Here is a 24,170-nt window from a genome sequence, read left to right as displayed (position 1 = left end):
GATTTATATCTTGTTTTTCTTTTACCATACTTTTAGTTTTCTTGACCATTTATGCATCAGAGAATATTTTTTTAAAGTACAACATATGATGCTACCTCATTGGCTTTTAATGGATCATTTGGTGTAGACGGAAAGTTATTTCCCAAACCAGTCATCAAACACAGTGGGGGTTTTTTAACCCAATGTTATAAACTGACATTTAACTCCCAGTACCTAGGCCCTGAACCTACAGGACTTCTGAATTGAGGTGATAGTACAGGTCACAGTCCTGTATCCTTCTTCCGTACTTGTTCTTGTGTAGTCATCCTTCCCGATTAGCTCATTCATTCTCAACAACAGAAAAAGAAAATCCAAATTATAGAATACACCAAGTGAGAGGAAAAAGCCATAATTCCTTCCCCCAGTTTAGAAGCTATATAGTCTTCTTAAGTAAGACGAGGCAACTATGAAGTTGGGCACCTCTGGGTTGAAAGGGGAGGAGAAATGGTGGCGGTAATAAAAGCATGACACTCCTCTGAAGGGAAAGGCCAGATCAGGGAAAAACTCAGCTTGGGTGGTCCTTCAGGACACACAGGAATAAGCACCTATCCCTTGTAGAGGGAGACGCTAGGCGGTTTGGGTGCTGACTTTGAGTGACCCCAGGAACAGCAAGCATAATAGGTGACATTCAGCCATTATTCCAATGTCCTGACTATAAGTCCAGCAATTTCACTTAGGTGACTATAGATACTAGATTTTTTTTTCTTTTGAGATAATGGGTTTTCCATTGCAGGGGATGCCACAGCTTCCGAGGGGATCAGAGAGATTTCAGGTAGGGTTGCCCCATTTCCTTATCACCTTGCCAACAGTGTTATTGAAGGGCCTCAGAGCAGGAGGGATGACTCTAATAATAATAATAATTGTGGTGTTTGTTAGGCGCTTACTATGTGCTGAGCACTGTTGTAAGCACTGGGCTAGATACAAGATAGGTTGGACACGTCCCTGTCCCACATGGGGCTCACAGTCTTGATCCTCATTCTACAGAGGAGGTAACTGAGGCACAGAGAAGTTCAGTGACTTGCCCAAGGTCACACAGCAGACACATGGAGCCCCACCATCCAGAATGGGAATCGGCCAGCCCTCAACATAGTTTCATATTTCAGTCATATTTATTGAGTAGTTACTCTGTGCAGATCACTGTACTAAACACTTGGGAGAGTACAGTATAAACAGACACATTCCCTACCCACAACAAGACCCACTTACCCACAGTTCCGTCTTCCTGGCTCCCAGACAACAGCACTGAGGCTTGAAAGACAAGAATATAGCCTCAAGAAGAGTCATGTTAAAGAATAGCATGGTTTGGGACCTAAGGGCTCCATGCAATCAGTCACATCAATCAATAGTATTGATTGAGCACTTGCTCTCTGTAGTGCACTTTACTAAGTACTTGGGAGAATATAATAGAGTAGGCGTGCCTTCAAGGGGCTTCCAACTTCGCAGGGGAGAAAGCCATTGAAATAAATTAAGGTAGGGGAAAGCACATTTTGAAGCGCACATGTAGTCTCTATCTACATTAGCTCCAGGCAGAATCTGGGTCCAAGTCTCTGAATTCCTAGAACAGTACTCTGGTACCATTGAATGAATAAGTGACTGGGTAATGACACACATTTGTCATGGCAACAGTTTATTTAAGGTTCTAGAGGATTCCATTCTAAACAGCTCATGAACTGGGCTCTACCCTCACAGTCAAGTTGAGAGGTCTTGACCACACCGGCTGGGGTCTTCTTCACTGCTTTTGCTAAAGCTCCGTAGAAAGGTCATGAGAGCTGCTCGGTTTTTAAAGAAAGCGCTTAGAATATGTGGAAAAAGGAAAAAATGGTGACCCTCTTAATTTCAGATGAATAAACTCATGGGCCATTCCTGGGAAGGCAGTCGAACAAATTGGCAGGCAGCCAATTTCAGGCATCGGTTTAGAAGGGCATTTGATGTTAGTCTTATTTACTGAGCGCTTACTGTGTGCAGAGGACTGTACTCAGCGCATGAGAGAGTACAATATAACAATAAACAGACACATTCCCTGCCCACAGTGAGCCTACAGTCTAGAGTCCGGATATTAGATAAAGTCTAGATACTAAATAAAGACCTCTTTGACTCAGAGGAAAGCATATTTTCCCCGACAAGTTTAGTCTCCTCTTATAGTTAACTGCCAGATCACATAGGCAAGGGTGATGCAATAGTGGCATTCGGCTAGCCTTGAGTAAGATTTTAGATACTGTTCCAGAACAGCTGATTGACAAGCTAGAAAAAAAGGGGTCAAGTTGCAACAATACCATTCAAGTTATTTTCAAAGAGTGATTACCAGTGGGTCAGTTTCGGCTGGGAGTGGCCTGTCAAATTGTGATCCACAGGGATTGGCACCCCTTTCGATGTCTATTAGTGTCCTGAAGAAAGGAGTAGGGAAAATGCTTTTAAGTTTGCACAGTACTAAACTAAGCAGAATTGCCAATGCTTTGGAAGACGGAGATAGATTCCAAAGTGATGCAGCTTGGAAAAATGGAGCTGCAGAATGGAATCCAAACAGGATGCGTGGGTGCATTTAGGGATGAGAAATCAACCACATAAATACAGGACACTAGCTCCACACAAAGTATATCCAAGAAAACCCCAAAGACCAGAGGTCATTGTCCATGCAAAGTGTGCCTGAGTCTATGTAATACCATTTGCTGGGGGGGATGGGGAAGCACATGTAGACTTGGGATGTTTCAACAGGAGCCTAATTTGTTAGCATTGAGATAGCTGCCTCGGCCTCGTATTTAAGCATTATATCTACTTTTGATCACAGCACTGTAAAATGATTGGAGGGGGTCCAGACAAGAGTAGCAATAACAATTCAGTGGTTCCCTAGGCCCTTAAAAGAAAATTGAAGTAAATTGGGATTGTTAAGCATGCCGGACCCAGAGGCTTAGGGGTAATAACTCACTTTAAGTATATAAAAGGGTATATGGCAGTGATATTGATCAGTTCTTCTTGAAAAAAGAGAATAGTACATTTGGACTAAACAAACTTTAATAGGGAGAACACCTTAATTCTTGAGATGACGAAACACGGGAATAGCTAGCCCTGGAGATGTGATGTCCCCTGTTTCAGAAGTCCTGTGAGAAAAGATCAGATAACTATTCAGCCGTTTACCCATTCTAGCGGTAGGGCAATTATCTCTCCAGAGGCTTTCCTGCTTTACGAATAGTCCAATTGTCTGTAATAATAATAATAGTAATTGTGGTGTGTGTTTGAGCGCTTACTATGTGCCAGGTACTGTGCTAAGCACTGGGGTGGATACACGCAAATTGGGTTGGACACAGCCCCTGTTCCACGTGGGGCTCACAGTCTCAGTCCCCATTTTACAGATGAGGTAACTGAGGCATAGAGAAGTTTAGTGACCTGCCCAAGGTCATACAGCAGACAGTGGCAGACTCAGGATTAGAACCCATGAACTTCTGACTCCCAAGCCCATGCTCTGTCCACTACATCCATCTGCAAGAGTGGGCAATAATTATGTCAGCCTCTTTTGTGCTTCTTCTTATTGTCGTCGTGCAAGTGAAGCAACAGCGCCTTAACTCACGTGACGTATTTGAGTGGGTTAATTATGTTGGCAGGCGTAAGGAAATAGAAGGCAAAAACTGTCACTTGATTGCAGCCTCTCTTGAACCATTGTCAACATCGATGTCATGACAAGACAAGAGGCATCTGTCTAATTCCAGGAAGAAAAGTCACTTGAAAAAAATCCATATTTGGTCATTTTTTGAAGTCTTTTTGCTTTGATGAAACACTAAAATGTTTCACTCTAACCAAAAAAGCCCATGGACACATTAATATTTGGGCTCCAGCTTGAAATGAAGAAACGAACAAATACAATCCTGAATAATCCTTTGTTCACAAGATGGTTCTTGCTCTTCTTAGTGGATCCAAATATTCCTTTTGCCAGGGGGTTCAGTCTCCAGGCAAGATCTACAAGCCAGAAAAAAAAATAATGAACGCCTGAACTAAAAATACCTGGCATCTAAAAATTCAAAGTTCTCATAGTGATCACTTATTAAGTTCCCAATTGGGAAAATTCCATAAGTGAAGCATTCCTAAAATTGGACAAGTCTCCTGAATGATGAAAGAGGAATAAGATGATTCACAATGTTGTTGCCTTTTTTGAATTATATCTTTAGATAGCAAACAGGATAAGAACTCTTGGGGCATTTTTTAAATTTACTGTTTGCTACTCAAGAATCCATGTCTTTGGGGAAATATTGGGTAATCATAATTGACTTCTCTCATTGGAAAAGTCTGCATTATTCAAGGCATTGTATAATTTGTCCTGCTCCCTTTTTCAGATGAATCCCAGACAGTGGAGCCACATCTCTGAAAGCGCCAAAGATCTCGTGCGCCGTATGCTTATGCTCGATCCAGCTGAAAGGATAACCGTTTACGAGGCCCTGAATCATCCTTGGCTTAAGGTACAGAAATAAACCCATCGATATAAGCATCACCCTGGGGATTTGTGGTGTTTGACTTTTTAGGGAAAATATAATCTGAGGTTATTAGGCAAAGTAAAATCTGTGACTCCGGCACACAATTCAAGAATTCAAATTAGCCAGTTTGTTCTATTCTTGTGTCTCCAGCATTTCACATCAGTAGCTCCTTTCTAATATAAGAAACATCTTGTTGACAAACAGTGCTTTTCAGCTCCCATTGTATTTCCTTTGTTTGGTTTTATTTTGGTAATGCTGGGTTATAGGAGAGTTGGAAGTATTTTACACTTTTTTGGTGTTTCTGGACAAGTTTTAATTGCTTGGGCTTGGCTGAATCTTCTCATTAATGGTTCCTTGATTCTCCTTGCAGAATCCCCTAACTCCTTAACAAAATATTATACGGGAAGGGAAAAGTCCTTGAATGGCAAGGTCTGTGCATCAGAATCAAAAAGTATTCATTGAGAACGAGTGAATGCTCCCCAAAAAAGAAAAAAAAGTAGTGCAGGAACTTCAAACAGAAGGACCTTTCCCTTTCCTGTCCCCAGACCTCCCCATATATGAGCCATATATTAATTTGGACATATATACACACATACTCACAAATTATTTTTCTGACTGTGTCTCGTTCATGCTTTTTCCATCTCTGACCCATTTCTCACACCTTTACCTCCACATGGAGACCTCCCAACTCCAGTTTGACAAACCAGATTCCATTCCACCTTTGAGACCTCTTAACCTAGTTCTTCCTAACCCAGGAGCCCTTTCTTGGTTAATCTTCTACCTTCATCATCATGCCATCACATTAAACTCTTTAGCACTTATTATCTATTACCTTATTTATTTGTGTTTGGTGATATTTGTTATAGCCACCTAATGATAAAACTGAATTTTGATTGAAAAAGTAATCTCCCCTCCCCTTTTTGCTATTCGAGTGGTTTGCCACAAAATTTTTCTCCTTTCATCATGAGATTGAGCTATTTAGCATCCATAATATGATTGAGAACCAAATTTCAATTTTATTTTTCAATACTTAGGCACTGTAGTTTGTTTTAATGACATTTTTTCAGGTGGTTCTAGAACCATAAAATATTTCTGTTTCTTATAGGAGAGAGACCGTTATGCATACAAGATTCATCTTCCAGAAACAGTAGAGCAACTGAGGAAGTTCAATGCAAGGCGGAAACTAAAGGTAAAAAGCTGGCAGCCAAAATTCAAGAATCAAACTAAAGTAGTTATTTAGAATGTGTCATTTCGCGGTTGAGAGTCTTTTTCCAAATCCTTCTTTGCCAGCCTATTGTCCTTTCCCCGCTGTAGACTGTAAGCACCATTTTGGGCAGGGAACGTGTCTGCTAATTCTGTTGTCTTGCATTCTCCCAAGTCCTTAGTAGAGTGTTCTGCACATAGTAAGTGCTCAATAAATACCACTGGTTGATTTCCCCCACTCCCTCTTATTTACTGCTCCGAATCCCTGTGTTCTACCCAGAATTTTCCCCTCTTTTCCACCCAAAGCCCACCAGCCTCCCCCATGTTATTCCAAGTTCCCCCTAACATAGTTGCAGTGACAGCAGCTCCCATCTTTGAGGTTTCCACTCCCATTAGCTGACTCCCAGCCCCCTTTCCCTCCCATGATGAGGGTCCAGGAGCAAGTTTTTCAGACAGATGTAAAGTTGTCATGAAAAAAGAGCAGGAAGTGTGAAGGGAAAATTATTTATTTTTCTGAAAGAAATCAAGGATTGATTCTTAGCTATAGGCATGGGCTTTTTCTTAAACTGCTGGCACTGTGGTAGTGTCATATAAGTGTTGCATTGGGAACAGTCTAGCATTGTGACTGTTAGACTGCGAACTCCTTTTGGGGTAGGGGCTGTAGCCATTTTGATTATCTTGTGTCTGTCCCAGCATTTAGCACATGGCCTGGCACAAAGCAAGCCCATAGCACAAACCACAAGTATTTTGACTAAGTCATTTCTGTTCCCACAAATTATCCCCGATTTCCATTCACAAAATGTCATGTCTTGCCATGCATGAAATAGTGAGGTCAATTAAAGGGACTTGTGGTTTTATTGAGCTCCTGTTGGAGTTTCAGTTGGATGTCTAATGCTTGGCATACATCATTTAACAGGATTTCTTTGACAGAGCTTCTAAGCAAGCTTTCCACCTTGCCAATGGAGAATTGTCACCCCATTTCACTTTAGAATTCTGCTGAGCAATGGAGTTTAGTTTCAGCTTCATAATACACTGGAAGAATCAATAATAATAATTTTGGTACTTGTTAAGCACTTACTATGTGCCAAGCACTGTTCTAAGCGCTGGGATAGATATAAGTTAATCAGGTTGAACACAGTCCCTATCCCAAATGAAGCTCACACTCTTAATCCCCATTTTACAGATGAAGGAACTGAGGCAGAGAGAAGTTAAGTGACATGTTCAGTGTCACATAGCATACATTTAGCGGAGCCAGAATTAGAACCCAGGTCCTTCTGACTTCCAGGCCTGAGCTCTATTCACTAGGCCATGTGGCTTCAAAATTGCAGAAGCTGAGCCTAGGAATCCTTTACCATTCAGGTACTAAACAACTATTCAGTAGGTCAAAATTCAGTTCTCCTGGAGCACTCTGAATGGCAGAAGGCAGACGGGGAAGCTAAGAAGTGACCTGTTAATGAAGGGATTCTCGAGGGAAGTTGGCCATTTGCTCTAATTCCCTTCAGAGGAGCAAGCAAATCTAGCAAAAGAATTTACCTTTGAACTGTGATTAAAAAGAAGCAGCGAGGCTTAGAAGGTACATGGGTCTGAGAGTCAGAAGGACCTGGCTTCTAATCCCAGCTCTGCCACTTGTCTGCTGTGTGACCTTGGGCAAGTCACTTAACTTCTCCTGTACGTCAGTTACCTCGTCTGAAAATTCATTCATCCAGTGGTATTTATTGAGCTCTTACTGTGTGCAGAGCACTGTACTAAGCGCTTGGGAGAGTACAGTACAACAATAAACAGACACATTCCCTGCTCACGATGAGCTTACGGTATAGTGAAGCCCCATGTGGGACAGGGACTATATCCAGCCTGATTAGCTTGTATCTACCCCAACACTTAGTACAGTGCCTGTCACATAATAAGCACTTAACAAATACCTTTAAAAAAAAAAAAGAATAGTAACCTTTCATCCTGGTGAAGAGATCAGGTGATTCAGATATCCTTCAGCTTAGAGGCAAAGGTTGGACTGGATTGCTTATTCTCTTCCTTTCCCTGCTGTAAGATTCTGTGACACTTCATCACAAGGATAAAAGGAATTAGGTTCTCATTACAGTTGAATCTGTACCCTCTGCCGAAGATATTAGTAGGCCAAAAAGGATTTCCCATTAAGATTATCAAGTTCCAGGCCTTCATAGAGAGCATTGAACATCACCCAAATCCCCCTGATAGATAGCTTTTTCTTTTTCAGTATGGGGTATTTTACTGTTGCTGGCAGGAGGCCCTTCCAGAATAAAAAATTGAGAAAACTACTTCTTTATTTGGGAACAGGTAGAGCTACTTCTCATAGCATGAGTTGTCTCAAGATCTGGAATTCAGGGAAACCTATACAGAGAAAGAAAGCTAGTTGTCAAGTTAGTAAACAAGATTTATGTGTGTGACTGGATTAATCTTGAGATTCATTTTCAATCAAAACGTAGTTTTCTATTTAATGAACTCATTCTATAGCATTTGATTCTTATTTGACATTATATGACTTAGAAATCAGAATACCAGAAAACTCATATTCACACCACAAACACTTGTATAATAGCAAGTAAATATGTAAATTAGAGTTGGATAAGTAGCCAAGTAGGCTTTCCTGCTGTAGTATGAAAACTTTCATTTGTTTAGCAAGTAATTTGTTCCTGCTCTCACATTCTTGGCTTAAAACAATCATTGCTGGTTTATTACCCATGGGAACTTAGTCCACTTTATTCCTTTGCCTTAATAAACTACTGAACAAATATAGTACAAGACAGAGTAAATGTTAGAAATCTCCGGCCAAGTGACCTAGCTTTGTCAGCTACTTCAGTTGTCAGAAGATATTATTTATGAGGACTTTCTAAATTTGCCTTCAAATGCGAGGGTATTTTTGTCCTTGTGAATGTTTGTTCATTTAATAGGTGAACTCCCAAATCTCAAAAGGGTTTCTCAGCATTGAACTGAGGAAGTTTCCCATGGGGTTGTCCCCCTCCCCCTCTGCATTTTTTTAAATGCAGAAATGGCCTAGGGTGATGCTTGGCTGTGGAAATCATAAAAGTTCCATTACATGCAAAGCTGTGCTGTGGTATTATGAGGGCTGTGGTGCCATCTTCTTTGCCTCTCCTCTCCAAATCGCTGCATCCTTGTTAAGGAAGGATGGTAATTGAGAGGACATGGGAGTGCCGGTATGGTGGATGGTTCATGTGCCTGAACGGTTGGCGGCCTGCGACATCACGTCTTATGAGTGGCTGCTTGGCCACTCCTGGGCCTGTTCGCGTGTTTGGCAGCAGCCCTTAAGCTGGGCAACTGTCAGCCCTTGAAGAGGGGAAGAGGACCAGCGACATTTGAGTAGGACTAGCCTAGCACCCTAGAGTCACCTCAGGAAGTGCAGAGTCTCTAGAACATAAATCTCTCTGCAGTTTTGACTCTGGTCACCTCTCAGGTAAAGCCCTTGCCCAGTTAGGCAGTAATTATAGGCCCCTCAGCACCCCCTTTTCTCCTTTATTAACCCCTCCCTCAGCCCCGCAGCACTCATGTGCATATCCATTATTTATATTAATATCTGTCTCCCCCGCTAGACTGTAGGGTCACTGGGGCTTTTCTGTTGTTTTTTAAATAGTATTTGTTAAGCACTTGCTATGTGTCAAGCACTGTTATCAGTGCTGGGGTAGAAACAAGCTTATCATATTGGACACAGTCCTGCTCCACATGGGGCTCACGTTGTAAATAGGATTTACAAGGAGTAGGATTTAATCTCCATTCTGCAGTTGAGGAAACTGAGGCACAGAGAAATTAAGTGACTCTCCAAGGTTGCACAGCAGGCAGTTGGGAGAGTCATGATTAGAACACAGGTCCTCTAATTCCGAGGCCCTTCCTCTTTCTACTAGACCATGTGCGCTCGTTGCAGGCAGAGAACATGCCTACCACCTCTGTTATATTTTACTCTCCCAAGCAGTTAGTACAGTTCTCTGCACACACTAAGCTCTCAATAAATACGTTTGATTGATTGGAAAAGTGTCTACTATCACACCATAGTTAGATAACTGAGTTTCAGCTAACGGGAAACAGTGGGAGGCTTCTTCCGGTTTTAGGTTTAGAATGACGAGGGAGGTCTGGTGTGGTTAGGAAGAAGTAAAGGCAGGTAGGAAAAATAATTCTTTTCGACTGGAGTTTGAAACTCTGGGGAATAATTGGATTGGACAACCACCATTATTCATAATATTCAAATCCACTTCTGCTGCAAGGTGTGTTTTTATCACACAATCTGGACATAATTATGTGGAAGTTTTAGAAAACATTCTTCCCACAACAAATCTTTTCTGGTATAATGCGATCCACTTGTTGGAACAAGGAGAGATACAGTGTAGGAGGAAACGTAACCTACTAATTCCCATTGAATCATAGGTCACTCCAGCACAGTTTTCCCAAAACAGGAGGTTCTTCAAGAACCCAACTACTGTGTTTTTTTGTGTGCAAAAAAGACTGCATCCCTATAAATCGAAAATCTTATTATGGTATCTTTTTGGCCTTTTGTTTTTTTAAGTTATGGAGGGATTTTTGTTTAAGCAAATAAACATAAAGCCGACTGACTGAAAGCTACACTGAGAAATTCCTTTGCATTACCCAAAGTCTTGTTTTTTTCTCGATAACTTTTAGACCTCTCCCAGCTGTTTTTCATTAGTCTCTCTGGATGTTTGAAGGAAAATACCAGAAATTCTGCTCATATTGCCATTTCCTCCTCACTCTCATTTAATCAATATATTGTATCTAATTCTTTTTGACATTTTCAGAGGCACTTCACCCTGTGCCTCTTGTCTCTCCACATAGTCTCTGGGTTATTTAGACCATATTTTCCTTGCATTGGCGCTAATGTCCGTTTTGTTTGTATGTGAGGGTACCAACTCTACAGAGGCCATGGGAGTGATGGCCTCCAGAGCCGGAGAGCCATAGGCGTAAGGCCATTGTTTTCACCCACCACACCAACCTTTGGCCTTTGAGAACAGCTCCAAGTTTGAAGAGGAACAAGGCAAGCTGGGTGAGAGGAAGGAAAATGGCTATACAAGTTAAGCCCTCAGGGATTCCCAGCCAAGAAGTGACTCCAGATCAGAATCACACCCCATCCCCATCTGTGGTCTAACTGGAGTTCTCCCCACTTCACTTTGATCTGAAACCCCAAGGCAGGGAATTCAGCCCTCAAGCACAGACCCTGACTGGCAGATCCTGACCCTGACCAGATCCTCTTGCAGAGAGTCAGTCAATGAGGAGCACCATGGCATAACGGATAGAGTCCAGGCCTGGGAGTCAGAGGGTCATGGGTTCTAATCCCACCTCTACCACTTGTCTGGGCAAGTCGCCTAACTTATCTGTGCCCGAGATCTTGTCCATTTCGCCGCCAACCTCTCGCCCACCTCCTACCACTGGCTTGGAATGCTCTCCCTCCTCATATCAAACAGATAATTGCTCTCCCCCACTTCAAAACCATATTGAAGGCACATCTCCTCCAAGAAGCCTTCCCTGACTGAGCTCTCCTCTCCTCCCACTCCCTTCTGTGCCACTCTTACTTGCTCCTTCATTCAATCCTCTCTCCCATCCCCACAGCACATACGTGTATATCTGTATCTAGCTGTAATTTATTTATTGACTTATTTATCTGCTTATTTACATTAATGTCTGTCTCCCACTCTAGACCTGTAGACTGTGAGCTCATTGTGGGCAGGAATGTGTTTGTTGTTATATTGCACTCTCCCAAGCACTTAGTACAGTGCTTTGCACACTGTAATTGCTCAATAAATACAATTGAATAATGAATACCAGGAAACCTTCCCAGACTGAGCCCCCTCTTTCCACTCCCCCTCCCCCCCCGCCCTACCTCCTTCCCTTCCCCACAGCACCTGTATATATGTTTGTACAGATTTATTGCTCTATTTATTTTACTTGTACATGCTTACTATTCTATTTATTTTGTTAATGATGTGCATCTAGCTTTAGTTCTATTTATTCTGATGACTTGACAGCTGTCCTCATGTTTTGTTTTGTTGTCTGTCTCCCCCTTCTAGACTGTGAGCCCGTTGTTGGGTAGGGACCGTCTCCATATGTTGCCAACTTGTACTTCCCAAGCGCTTAGTACAGTGCTCTGCACACAGTAAGCGCTCAATAAATACGATTGAATGAATGAATGAATGAATACCTCATCTGTAAAATGGGGCTAGAGACTGTGAGCCCAATCTGGGACAGGGACCGTGTCCAACCCTTGTTGGTGCTTGTATCCACCCCTGAGCTTAGAACGGTGCTTGACACATAGTAAGCACTTAACAAATACCATCATTGTATAATTAAGTGCTTACTGTGTGCAGAGTACAATATAACAATGAATAGGCGCATTCTCTGCCCACAAATTGGCTTACAGTCTAGAGGGACACCTCCAGCCCAAATTCAGGACCTTCCTTCTCTTTACCTTCAAGGACTCCAGTCTACTTTTCTTAGCCATCTCCCTTTCAATAACAGGAGAGTTCTAGGTTAAAAAATATTGATAAATGTCTTTTCACCCATTAACTCTAGACTAGTAACTCTGAGGACTTTTCAGGAAAATGGTAGTGTTAATTCCACCTAAAAATTCCACTGTAGTTGTTTTTCTCTTTTTGTTGTGTGTTGGTGTTTCAAATTAAAGGAAAGGAACCCGACAATGATGGAAAACTAAAGAACTAACTACTTTACATGGGGTGTACAATTTATTTATTGCTGCTGTTGATAGCCTAGAATTTTGTACTTGCAGTGTTCATTTAATTCCAGAAACTGGTAACATCAGAGAAATTCTCATTCATTTTTTAAAAAGTATGTTTTAAAAAGTGTTATGACAATCTCAAAATTGAAAAATGTTTGAGTGTAACATTTTAGAAAAATCGTATTTGTCCATAATCTGGCAATCTCCTTCTTTAGCTATGTAACTACATGTGTGTGTATATGTACATGTATGTGTATACAGGATCTAAATGTCTTCAACATTTTTGGCTTCCAGAATACACAAAATAATTATTTTCCTGTTGATTCTTTTTGTTTATATTTAGTGTTTAGTATATTTAGAGTTTTCATTCAAACTCTTATCTGTTTTTTCAGGGAGCAGTACTAGCTGCTGTATCAAGTCACAAATTCAATTCATTCTATGGGGATCCACCTGAAGAACTGCCAGACTTCTCTGAAGACCCTACTTCCTCAGGTACTTGAGCTAAAGCTTACTTCTCTGATATTCTTTTTTTTCCCCAATACACTTTTAGATTTTGCTATATTTTCATCTCTTTGTAGGGTGGCACGTAAATTGAAGATGTAAATTAAATTGTAGAACTATTTTTATACTGTATTCAATGCCGAAAATGTTCTTTTAGGGAACCATGAGCCACATTTCTTTGAAATCTCAATCTGCCCCAGAACTTTTCAAACGACTGATGGAGTGGGTCCCAAATTCAGTCATTACCATTTTTTTTTCAGCTGGTGGCCATTCCATATGTCATGGTATCATTTCCATTTTCTCCACTCCTTTCCCTTTGGGATATTTTTCTTCAATTTGAGATTCTTTCCTTTGTTTCCTTTCTGAGGATTGCCATTTTGTAAACCACACAATCACACTAATGAGGAACATTATTCTACAGTAAAATATCCTTAATGGCTTTTTGAGATTTTTTTTCTCATTTTCCAAATATATTCTGACCCCAACTTGGACGAGTGAGCCCTCAGTGAGGATCTGGAAGAAGTGGTCACTTCCATTTTTTGTGGAAATAGACTGAATGCATTCTACATCTTTTCATTACAGTCCTTCATTTTCAGTCCCCTCCAAGTGGATATTTGCAAAGACCATTTGCATAATACCTAAGGACGCTTTTATCAATTTCAGTGTAGCAAGACTCCAGTTTCATATTTCTTGTTCTAGGAATTGGTCAGTCCTGCAATTCATTACTCACATCAGTGGCACATGCCTCTTCCTCTTTTGAATATTGATGGTGTCAGAGAGTTGATAGCTGGAAATAAAAGTTTCAGGAGTATTTTAGACAGGAAAATAGTGAGGCCTAGTGGAAAGAACACGGGCCTGGATTCTACTTGCCTGCTGTGTAACCTTGGGCAAGTCATTTAATTTCCTTGGGCCTCAGTTTCCTCTTCTATAAATTGGGGATTCAATACTTATACCGTGAGCCCCATTTGGGACAGACACTCTGTCCAACATGATTGTCTTGTATCTACCCCAGCACTTAGTACAGTGATTGGTACATAGTAAGCATTTAACAAGTACCACACCTAGAGACAAAGTCCACCAACCCACCTCCCTTCACTGTATCAGCAGAGCAGTCAGCCTTCTGAAACTTCAGCACTAAGGGGCCAGGGACAGTTTTAGCAGGGTTCTCAGACCTGCCTTCGAGTTTTCCTCTCTATTTTTTCCTCATTCTCACTCTCCTCTAATTTTGCCTCTTTTTTATCATTCCTCCCTCTTCATCTTTCTTCTCTCTCCCTCTTTCTTTTAACAAAGGCATTGTCCATGATTCTTGCTGAAGGGCTTTCTTTTCCTCCTCCTTCATTGTCCCTTTACGTTTTTGTTTCTTTCAGACAGGTAGTGCCATTAAGATAAAGAAATCTCGGTGGACTGTGATGATTTCCACGGTCAGGGGTTTCCTTTAACGTAGAGGATTAATTGATGATTTATAAATCCCAGAAACTTTAGCAAACCCTCTTTATAAACTGCCACAGAAACTAATCCCAAAACTCACAGGAGAAAGGTGTTGGAAAATGATATAGTTAAAGTAATTTAAATAACCTACTCCTATCCCAAATATACTGTCTGTATCAGGCAAACCAGTAGGGTTTTGTTGGTTTGTTTTTCCTGAAATATCTGAACATCAAGTTAGAGTGAATTTATCACTTAATCATTTTTTTGGTCCTAATGATTCAAGAGCATCAAAAGCATATTAGTCATGTAGTAAAAACTTAGTCAGTGGTATTTTTTGAGCACTTACTGTGTGCAGAGCACTGTATTGAGAGCTTGGGAGAGTTTAGTAAAACAGAATTGGCAAACTCATTCCCTGTCCACAGTGAGTTTATAGTCTAGACTGAAAGTTCATCCCTCTGGTCAGTAAACTCGTTGTGGGCAGGGAATGTGTCTGTTTATTGTTATATTGTACTCTCCCAAGTGCTTAGTACAATGCTCTGCACCCAATAAGTACTCAAAAAATATGATTGAATGAATGGAGGACAAGCCACCACCTTCATTGAGGTATGAACTGTAATATTGGCTCAGAGGGTGACAGAAGATATTCAGAAAACGGATCATCTAATATTGACTATTACTCAGAGGTCAACCATTGAATTGTGTTAAACAGTGCTGCCCACATGCCAGGCAAAAAAAGTCAAAGAAAGGCTGATGTTCCAATTTTACAACTCCAAATTACTTATCTGTTTTGGAGAATAAACCTCAGTATTAAATTTATGTCATATTCTGATTTGATAAGGCAGTCACATTTCAGTGTATTTTTCTCCTTATAATGGTATGTTAGTTTCGGTGGGTTTTTTTGCAGTAGGCTATCTGAAAAGGTTATACATCAGTATCTTCAAATATGTGTATATTTAGCTCTGCCTTGCAAAACATCAGCTTCTTGCAGCATTTCCTGAGCATTTTATTTTGAAGTCTGAGTACTGTTATGTGTTACCATATAGAAGCCACACATGCATCAATTCCAAAATCTTAGCTATTATACAGCGGTGAGCAAATGGTGATTGTAGGGTAGATGAGAGAGTGGCTTTTAATTTGAGTAAATAATTCCTTTTTATGGCCAAAACTTAGAAACGTAAAATAAATTGACCTCCTGGTTTGGTACCTAGAGAAAAGCATAGCTGGACTAGATGTATCCTTTACGTCACATGCAGTAACTTAATGTTTGTCTTTTCTATCTGAACAATGAATTCTATTTTATTAGCCCTTTGCTAGGATAAGAATGAAGCAGAATGCTTCAGAGGATTGGATTTAATCCAAGTTTCAGTATTTTGATGTCATTCTTGCTAGCCGAAAAGTCAAAATTCGGACCTCAAGATCTATATCTTATTGAAATATGTAGAATAATGCTATTTATGGTTGGGCTATTGTGCTATTGTGGGACTTACTAATTACTTGTTCTGAAATAATACTGTGTGTTTGTCCAATGCTGCCTTTCTACTAGGACTTCTAACAGCCGAAAGTAGGTATCCCTTTGTTTTCCTCTGAGGCCTGTCTTTCTCTGGAATTTTGTGACTTTGCATGTTTACGATTCAGCTTGATTTCTCCTGGGTTATTTAGATGTTGAGTTTGAGTTTTAACACTGCCTACGTCCTCCCCCCACACCCACACCCCCACCTCTCCCTCAAAAACAAGCTTTGAATTTGGTCCCAACTTTCACTTGACAGAGTCGAGTAAATCAAAGTTAACAGCTTCTCAGTCAACCTTTTAGTGGACACAGGGGCAGTATTAAAAATGTAATGGCATTCGCTGTTATTTTGTGTTGATTTCAATTGAAGATACAGTAAATGCTGGAGAGAAGGGAAATCTTGCTCGTTGTACACTATGTTCCTGGTCAGTGAATTTCCTGTCCAAAAAAAAAGATCTTCAGCGATATTTTTGTGCTTGCTGTCTAAAATTTTTATCATTTCTTTTGGTTCGTCTGCTGAGAATATGTATAGGGGCGTTGCTAGAGATAGGATATATTTGAAGACATGCCAATGCTGAGACATGCTGAGACAGACATCAAAACAAGTAAACAGACATCAGTGGCATCAGTATAAATAAATGGAATTATAGATATATACACACATCAAAACAAGTATACAGGCATTAATATAAATAAATAAAATTATAGATATGTACATATATACACAAATGCTGTGGGGTGAGCAAGGGGGTAGGGCAAAGGGAGTGAGTTGGGGCGTTGGGGTATAATGAAGTGGAAGATCATGACTTGGCAGGCCTCCAAGATGTGTTAAGTTTTGATGCTGATGGTTGCATTTATTATGGCATGAAACTTCTTTGCCTAAGTTTCTCTGAGCTCTTCCCCTTGTTTAGCTCCTATGTGGGATGGAAAGAAGTTTAATTTTAATTTAATTTGAATTGTCTCTTTGTATTTAAACATTATCACTTCATTAGGAAAAGAGAGCTCTGCTGAAGACCAGCTGCACAAAAATTAGGCCATTTTTATTTGGCATCCAAGAACTGTAGGGTGTTTGTCAAATACTTTGACAAGGCAAAGAGCTGAGTGGTTTTTGCTTTCTAACTTGGGTTGCGTGGGTGACTCTAGTCCGCAGACAGCACGAATAAATAACATAGAACAGTTCAAGTGCATAGGAAGGTGGGATTTCAATAGACAAGTCTATGGGCTCCTTTTCATTATTCAGTATTTCAGCGAGCAGGTCTAGCATTCATCTATCTAACTCCTACCAGGTACATGCGTTGACTGGGGCCACATTCCAAAGAGTTGCATGTGAGGTGATTCACTGCTAAATAATCAAAATCATAATTGTTATTTTCATTTTCTTCTAAGACAGCTGCAACATGTGCATTTTACCAAAAAGAAGTAATGTGGCAAGCCATAATATAAACCCAGTTTGTTCTGGCTCTTCTTTCTGTTTCTTGGAAACTTGGTTTTCATAAGACTCTTTTTGAGGGAACTTCAGGTGTGTTTGCTTATCTTAATGATACGGAGAATCTGAGAGGGAGTAGAGGTGCCTTGATAGAGGAGGGTGGACCCAGTATATATGTTCCTAACTGAATTATTTTTGGTGAAATGATTTTTAAGTCCTATTTTTCTTAAAGTTGCTCTGAAATAATCTGAATTTTAACTGAACAAAATAAGAACGTAGTAATTGGGTAATATATAACAAAAATTAAAACCTAATATCATCACATGGTACATGTGATCAATCAATCAATTAGTCATATTTATTGAGCGCTTACTATGTGCAGAGCACTGTACTAAGCGTTTGGGAAGTACAAGTCGGCAACGCATAGAGACAGTCCCTACCCAACAGCGGGCTCACAGTCTAGAAGTGTGATGTGTTAATGGATTCATTTCTAAAAGACCCCTATTTATTTTTCTTGTGATTGTTTTGATTATTTAAGTAATGCAGGTCTTTCTGCAGTCATAGAATTCTTGAAACTTTTTATGCTGGTTCTTTCATGTCTCCCAGAATTTCCTTATCCCATCACTGCTCTCATCAATTATATGTATTCACAGTTCCAGTGTAACTTTCATTCCTCATCTGTAAAATGGGGCTACTAATAACAGCCTCTTCCTATCCCTCAGACACAATGTGAGGGTAAAATTAGGCAAATGGTGTGAAAATGCTTTGGAAAACAAAATGGTTACACAAATTCAAGGTATTATTGTAACGTGTCCTCCCCATCTTTCCCATCTCTATAGAAAACACCACTATCCTCTGTATCACACAAGTATTCAGCACACACACTATCACAGTATAATTCAACCCACATATTCAATGTCACTAAATCTTGTCGGTTCTACCTTAACAACAGCACTAAAATCTGCCATTTCCTCTCCATCCAAACTGCTACTACACTGGTCCAAGCATATATCTGATCCTGTCTTGACTATTGCATCAACCTCCTTGCTGACTTTCCTTCCCTCTGTCTCTCCCCTCTGCAGTCCATACTTCTGTCTGCTATCCCCACCCACAAAGCCTTATTGAAATCACATCTCTTCCAAGGGGCCTTTCCCAACTCAGTCCTCATTTCCCCTACTTTTTTCCTTTATGAATTGCCTGTGCACATGAATCTGTACCCTTTAGTCACCTGATATTCACTCCACTCTCATCTCCGCAGCACTTTTATACCTGTCCCCGATTCATTTATTTATATTGATGTCTGTCTTCCCCCTCTAGACTGACAGCTCTTTGTGAGCAAGAAACATGTCTATCAGCTCTCTTGTATTGGTTCTCCCAAGTGTGTAGTACAGTGCCCTGAACACAGTAAGCGCTCAGTAAATACCATTGATTGATTATAAATATTTTCCCCAACCAATTATGTATTTAATTGCATTTTCATCAGGGACATAAGTTTTCATCAGGGACATAAGTTCAGTTTGCCATGAACAGTAAAGCCTATTAAATATGTCTGAATTCCCTGGGTATTTGCTCTAAAAGGACTGAGAGTTTTGGTTTCCCCTTGACTGTAGTCCAACACCATAGTCCAGTTGAAGCCAAGCCATGAATACTGTCTGGAAGCTTTTGGGTTGGGTTTTTAGGCAACAGTAAAATATCCAGCTAGTTCATTTGGGGTCAGTTTGTTCATTTAGAAAACAAGGCTGATTCCGCAGGAAATTCCTGTCACTGTTCAGAGACAGCCATAGACATTACATTCCAAGTTGGACATTAGTTCCATTGTTTGTGGTGATGCTTCTCTAATGTTTTCCTGGATAGAAGGCCACATCAATTAAGGTGCTCTCCACATAGTAAGCGCTCAGTAAATGCCATTGATCAATCGACTAATTAAATGAAATGAGCTGGTTTTAGCCAGAGGAGCTTGTAAAATCACTAGATCATAAGCTCCTTGAAGGCAGGGATCATTTCTACCAACTCTTGTATTATACTCTCCCCAGCACTTAGTCCAGGGCACCGCACACAGTAAACACTCAATAAATGCCATTGATCGACTGATAGGATTAGGGAGGAGGGAGCTTCCTCCTAATGTACAAATTATAGTGGGGGTGGCAGCCGGGGAAGTAACAGAAGCCTTGGTCAATCAGTTATATTTATTGAGTGCTTTGTGTGTGTAGAGCACTATACTAAGCGCTAGGAAGAGCCCAGTGCAACAGAGTTGGTAGGCATGTTTACCAAGGTTTACCAAGGTCTTACAGTCTAGAAGGGGAGGTGAAGCCAACTGAAATGCGATATTAGAGAGTAGCCACACTGGGAAACCAGGGGAACTTGGCATGTGAGTCCGTTGTTGGGTAGGGTCCGTCTCTATATGTTGGCGATCTGTACTTCCCAAGCGTTTAGTACAGGGCTCTGCATACAGTAAGTGCTCAATAAATACAGTTGAATGAATGGTTGAATGAATGAAGAGGGAAGTTGGGGGCCTGAGAAGGAGCTAGCCAGATTCTGTGAGGCATAGACGAGCTGCCTGCGGAAGTCCTTGCTTTTGGCCACTTCTAGCTGAACAGCTATCACACTTTTGTAATTAGACTTTTCCACATTTGGAAAGGAATGTCTTTAAAAGTCAAAGCATCTTTTGATGTTCAGTGCCAATACACATGGGAGAGAAGGACTCTACCTTTATTAAGTAAAATAGCTACAGAGAAAATGTTGTATTCTTCCCTTTCCTCCTTTATAAGCTCAGTTGTATTTGGCAAACTCTTTATTGGAGGGAGCTTAAGAAAGATTTTTTAAAATTAAAATCCCAGGTAGTTGTTTTAAATTAGGCATGAATGGGAGTATGGATTATGCAAAAATCAAGGACTGGCAAATCAACCCAAAGGCAACCCACAAATCCATGCTAATATAGAATGCAGGAGGCAGGCTCTTGACTCCGCTCCAGTAAAACGAACCCCACTAAATATATACCATAAAGTTGAGTTAGTGGGCCATAGTGATCATCCTGTTATAAAAGCAAATGTGCTTCTGGCCTGTTGCTAAGGGAAACAACCTTTGGGGGAATGAGAAGCTTGTAAGGAAGTTTTGTTGGGGAGTAAAGACTTGTAGTCAGCTCTGTAGTCAATCTTCAGTATTCAGGCAATCAGTGGTCTTTACTGAGCAATTACTGTGTGCAAAGCACCATACTAAGCACTTGGGAGAGTAAAATTTGAGAGTTGGTAGACACGTTCCCCACCCACAGTGAACTTACTTGATACTCCCCTATTCCACGGGAAGCAGCATGGCCAAGTGGATAAAGCCCAGGCCGGGGATCCAGAGGACCTGGGTTCTATTCCCTGCTCCACCGCTTGCCTGCTGTGTGACTTTGGGCATATCACTTTAAATCTCTGCATTTCAGTTTCCTCAACTGTAAAATAGGGATTCAGTGCCTGTTCTCCTTCCTACTTAGACTGTGAAGCCCCAATGGGTCAGGAACTGTATATGACCTGATTAACTTGTATGTACCCCAGCTCTTAGAACAGCTCTTAGAACGCATAGTAAGGGCTTAACAGATACCATTAAAAAAATCAGGCATGTTATAGCTGCAGATGGTATTGCAGATATAATGACAAAGCAAAGGTATCATCAAATATGACATGAATTTGACATGAAAACCTGGCAAAGCTGACTTCTTAAGCCCTTTCCAGTAAGGGGAGAAGGTCAGCTGTAGAGTTGGCAGTAGAGTCGATCTATTTTTTGCTATTTATTGTCATTTTCTCAAATGGATATCTGGCCTGAATTTTTCATGATGAAATATGTGACTAGATATGCAATTATTTCAAGATTTTAAACAGATAAATCAAAATGTGAAAATGGCTATAATGCCACTCCCAATCATAAAGGCATTATCCTTCTTCCAGTAACTCCAAAAAGAGATTGTCTGTCACTTGAAAGTGAGGTATGTTCATGTGTCCTGGTCACTTATCACTATGGTCAGCTTCATCTGTTGAATCAGTGAAATTGGCTTTGGGCGCTACCTAGTTTCAAAGGCCCCACATCTAAAAGGTCGACTCTCCTGAGCATCGATTGTATTATTGCAAAGAAAAATGTGTTTTGTTTCTGCAACCACCTGCCTAAAGAAACCGCAACCAGTTCAAACAACGTGATGTAAGACGGCAGTTCTGTCATTCAGAATACCTCACTGCGCTTTTTTAAGAAGGACCATTTTTAATGAATCGGCTCCACGGGCAATGAGGGCTAGAAGGAGGAACCATTGTAAGGTGACATCCCGGAAATCCACCGGAAACACTGGATTTCCTCATGGTACACACTGGAGGAATTTCAGGTGGCCTTTAGGAGCAATCCTGGCATTTAGCCCTTGGCTTAAATGGCCGTCTCGTAGGTGTGTTTTATGTGTGGAGATGTAAGTACAGGATTTGATTTTCATAGTGTTATCTTTCATGTCCTATTCAACCAAAGGGCACTTTGGTATAACACACTAGAGATGCTAGATAGATCTGCTATTCACTCTGCATTTTTTTCTTTCTTTTAAATGGTATTTACTAAGTGTGTACTATGTGCCAGGTACTGTACTAAGTGCTGGGGTAGATACAAGCTAATTAGGTTGAGTCCATGTTCCATATGGGACTCACAGTCTTAATCCCCATTTTACAGAGGAAATAACCGAGGCACAGAGAAGTTAAGTGACTTGTGCAAGGTCACAAGTGGCTGAGCTGGGCTAGAAGTAGATCCTTTGACTCCCAAGACCTTGCTCTTTCCACTGGGCCATCCTTCTGCCCAATGCTGTATTGAATGGGCCATAATCATCAAGGAAAGGAAAGTGTTAGAGTCAAATGTGTGGCATTGTAATTAAAGGGAGAAAACAAAATAATGCCATTATCATAGCTGAGTAGCACCCCTGGGAAAGACCACTTAACGGTGAGTTGATCGATTGATTATGGTATTTTTTAGGTGCTTACTGTGTCAACGGTTCTAAGCACTGGGGAAGGTACAGGTTAATGAGGCCAAACAGAGTCCCCATCCCGCGGCTCACAATTTAAGTAGGAGGGAGAATAGGTATCCCCATTTTACAGTTGAAGAAACTGAGGCACATAGTAGTTAATTGACTTGCCCAAGGTCTCGCAGCAAGCATTTGACAGAATCAGGATTAGAACCCAAGTCCTTCTGATTTCCAAGCCTGTGCTGTCTCCACTAGACCACGCTGATTCTCAGAACAGCTGAATCTTTTTCCCATTTCTGGTCATATGCCGAGGGATGGCAGGGTTTCACTTATTTGACTCCAGACACCTTCACAGCCTCTTTACAAGAGATTCTGTTCAAGCAGCAAGGCAGCGTGGCCCAGAGGAAAGGACACGAACCTGGGTGTCAGGGGACCTGGGTTCTAATTTCCACCCTGCCACTTACCTGCTGGTTGGCCTTGTGCAAGTCAGTTTTCTTACCTGTAAAATGGGGGATCAGTACGTGTTCTCCCTCCCCCTCAGACTTTGAAGCCCCATGTGGGACAGGGATGGTATCCAAACATAATTATCTTTTATCTACCTCAGTGCTTGGCAGAGAGTAAGCTATTAACAAATTTCACAATTAAGAAAATTGTAGAAAGTTTAACCACAGTATCAACTAGAGAAAACTTATGATAGAGAATCAATCAATCAAATGTACATGTAGAGGATCTACTGTGGGCAGAGCACTGTACGAAGTGCTTGGTTTTTGTTTTTGTATTGTCAACAGAATCCTGTCTTGGCACAGTTATTGAGGTAAGAGATGCTACAGCCCTGGAAGCTTCACTGGGAAGTTAAAGAGCTGGGAAAGAAGGAAATGCCAAATAATAATTATGGTACTTGTTAAGTGCTTACTATGTGCCAAGCACTGTTCTGAGTGCTGGAGTAGATACAATTTAAGCAGGATGGATACAGTCCCTGTACCACATGGGGCTAACACTCTTAATCCCCATTTTACAGATGAGGTAACTGAGGCCCAGAGAAGGGAGGTGACTTCCCCAAGGTCACACAGAAGACATTCATTCATTCATTCATTCATATTTATTGAGCACTTACTGTGTGCAGAGCACTGTACTAAGTGCTTGGGAAGTACAAGTTGGCAACATATAGAGACGGTATATGAGCCCGCTGTTGGGTAGCGGGCTCACAGTTTAGAAGGGAGGAGACAGACAACAAAAAACAAAACATATTAATGAAATATGTGGTGGAGTCGGGATTAGAACTCAGGTCCTTCTGACTTCCAGGCCTGTGCTCTATCCACTCTATCACTAAAGAGCATTTCTGCACGTATTAAGTGCCCAGTAATTGCTGCAGACAGACCCTGTCATGTGAGCATGTCATGGTAGGATGATCCTAGATACCATCAGATTGCAACAGTTCTGAAAAACAGAGAGCACACCAAAGAGAAGAGAAGAGGAACAAAAAAGACCGAAAAGAAGAAGTTGTATTAAGGGGCAGGGAACAAATGTTTGAGGGAGGTTTCAGAAGACACATCCTAAGCATCTCTTTACTTGTCAACCTGTATTTCAGCAGAAAACTAGTGTGGCATAATGGGTAGAGCATGGGCCTGGCTTATCACAGGAACCAGTGACTTGTGGCATAATAATCAGAATAATTGTGGGTTTTAAGCACCTGTGTGCCACCTATTGTCCTCAGCAGGGGGTAGATGCAATCTAATCTAGAGAAATAACAGGACTCAAAAGGACCTGGGTTCTAATCCCAGCCCTGTCATTTGTCTGCTGTGAGATCTTGGGTAAGTCATTTCACTTCTCTGGGCCTCAGTTACCTCATCTGTAAAATGGGAATTAAGAATGTGAGCCTCATGTGGGACATGGACTGTGTCCAACCTCATTATTTG

The 24,170-nt window shown here is 41.0% G+C and overlaps 1 protein-coding gene across 16 annotated transcripts in view; it reads left to right on the top strand.

The window, feature by feature from the left end:
- CASK (calcium/calmodulin dependent serine protein kinase) overlaps positions 1-24,170 on the top strand; it is a 303,724-nt gene that overhangs the window by 210,680 nt on the left and 68,874 nt on the right. For 7 of the 16 annotated variants that reach the window (XM_038760027.1, XM_038760030.1, XM_038760023.1 and 4 more), the window contains 5 exons: positions 773-811; positions 4,362-4,484; positions 5,605-5,688; positions 12,819-12,918; positions 15,899-15,916. In XM_038760027.1, the coding sequence (XP_038615955.1) occupies positions 773-811; positions 4,362-4,484; positions 5,605-5,688; positions 12,819-12,918; positions 15,899-15,916 (364 nt within the window). The remainder of the gene's footprint in view (positions 1-772; positions 812-4,361; positions 4,485-5,604; positions 5,689-12,818; positions 12,919-15,898; positions 15,917-24,170) is intronic. The other 9 variants (XM_038760033.1, XM_038760034.1, XM_038760031.1 and 6 more) reach the window with 3 other exon arrangements.

Source organism: Tachyglossus aculeatus, chromosome 18, assembly GCF_015852505.1.
Source record: "Tachyglossus aculeatus isolate mTacAcu1 chromosome 18, mTacAcu1.pri, whole genome shotgun sequence".
Lineage (NCBI taxonomy): Eukaryota > Metazoa > Chordata > Mammalia > Monotremata > Tachyglossidae > Tachyglossus > Tachyglossus aculeatus.
The sequence above is the reverse complement of the archived record's forward strand: the minus strand, read 5'-3'. Positions and strand labels throughout refer to the sequence as shown.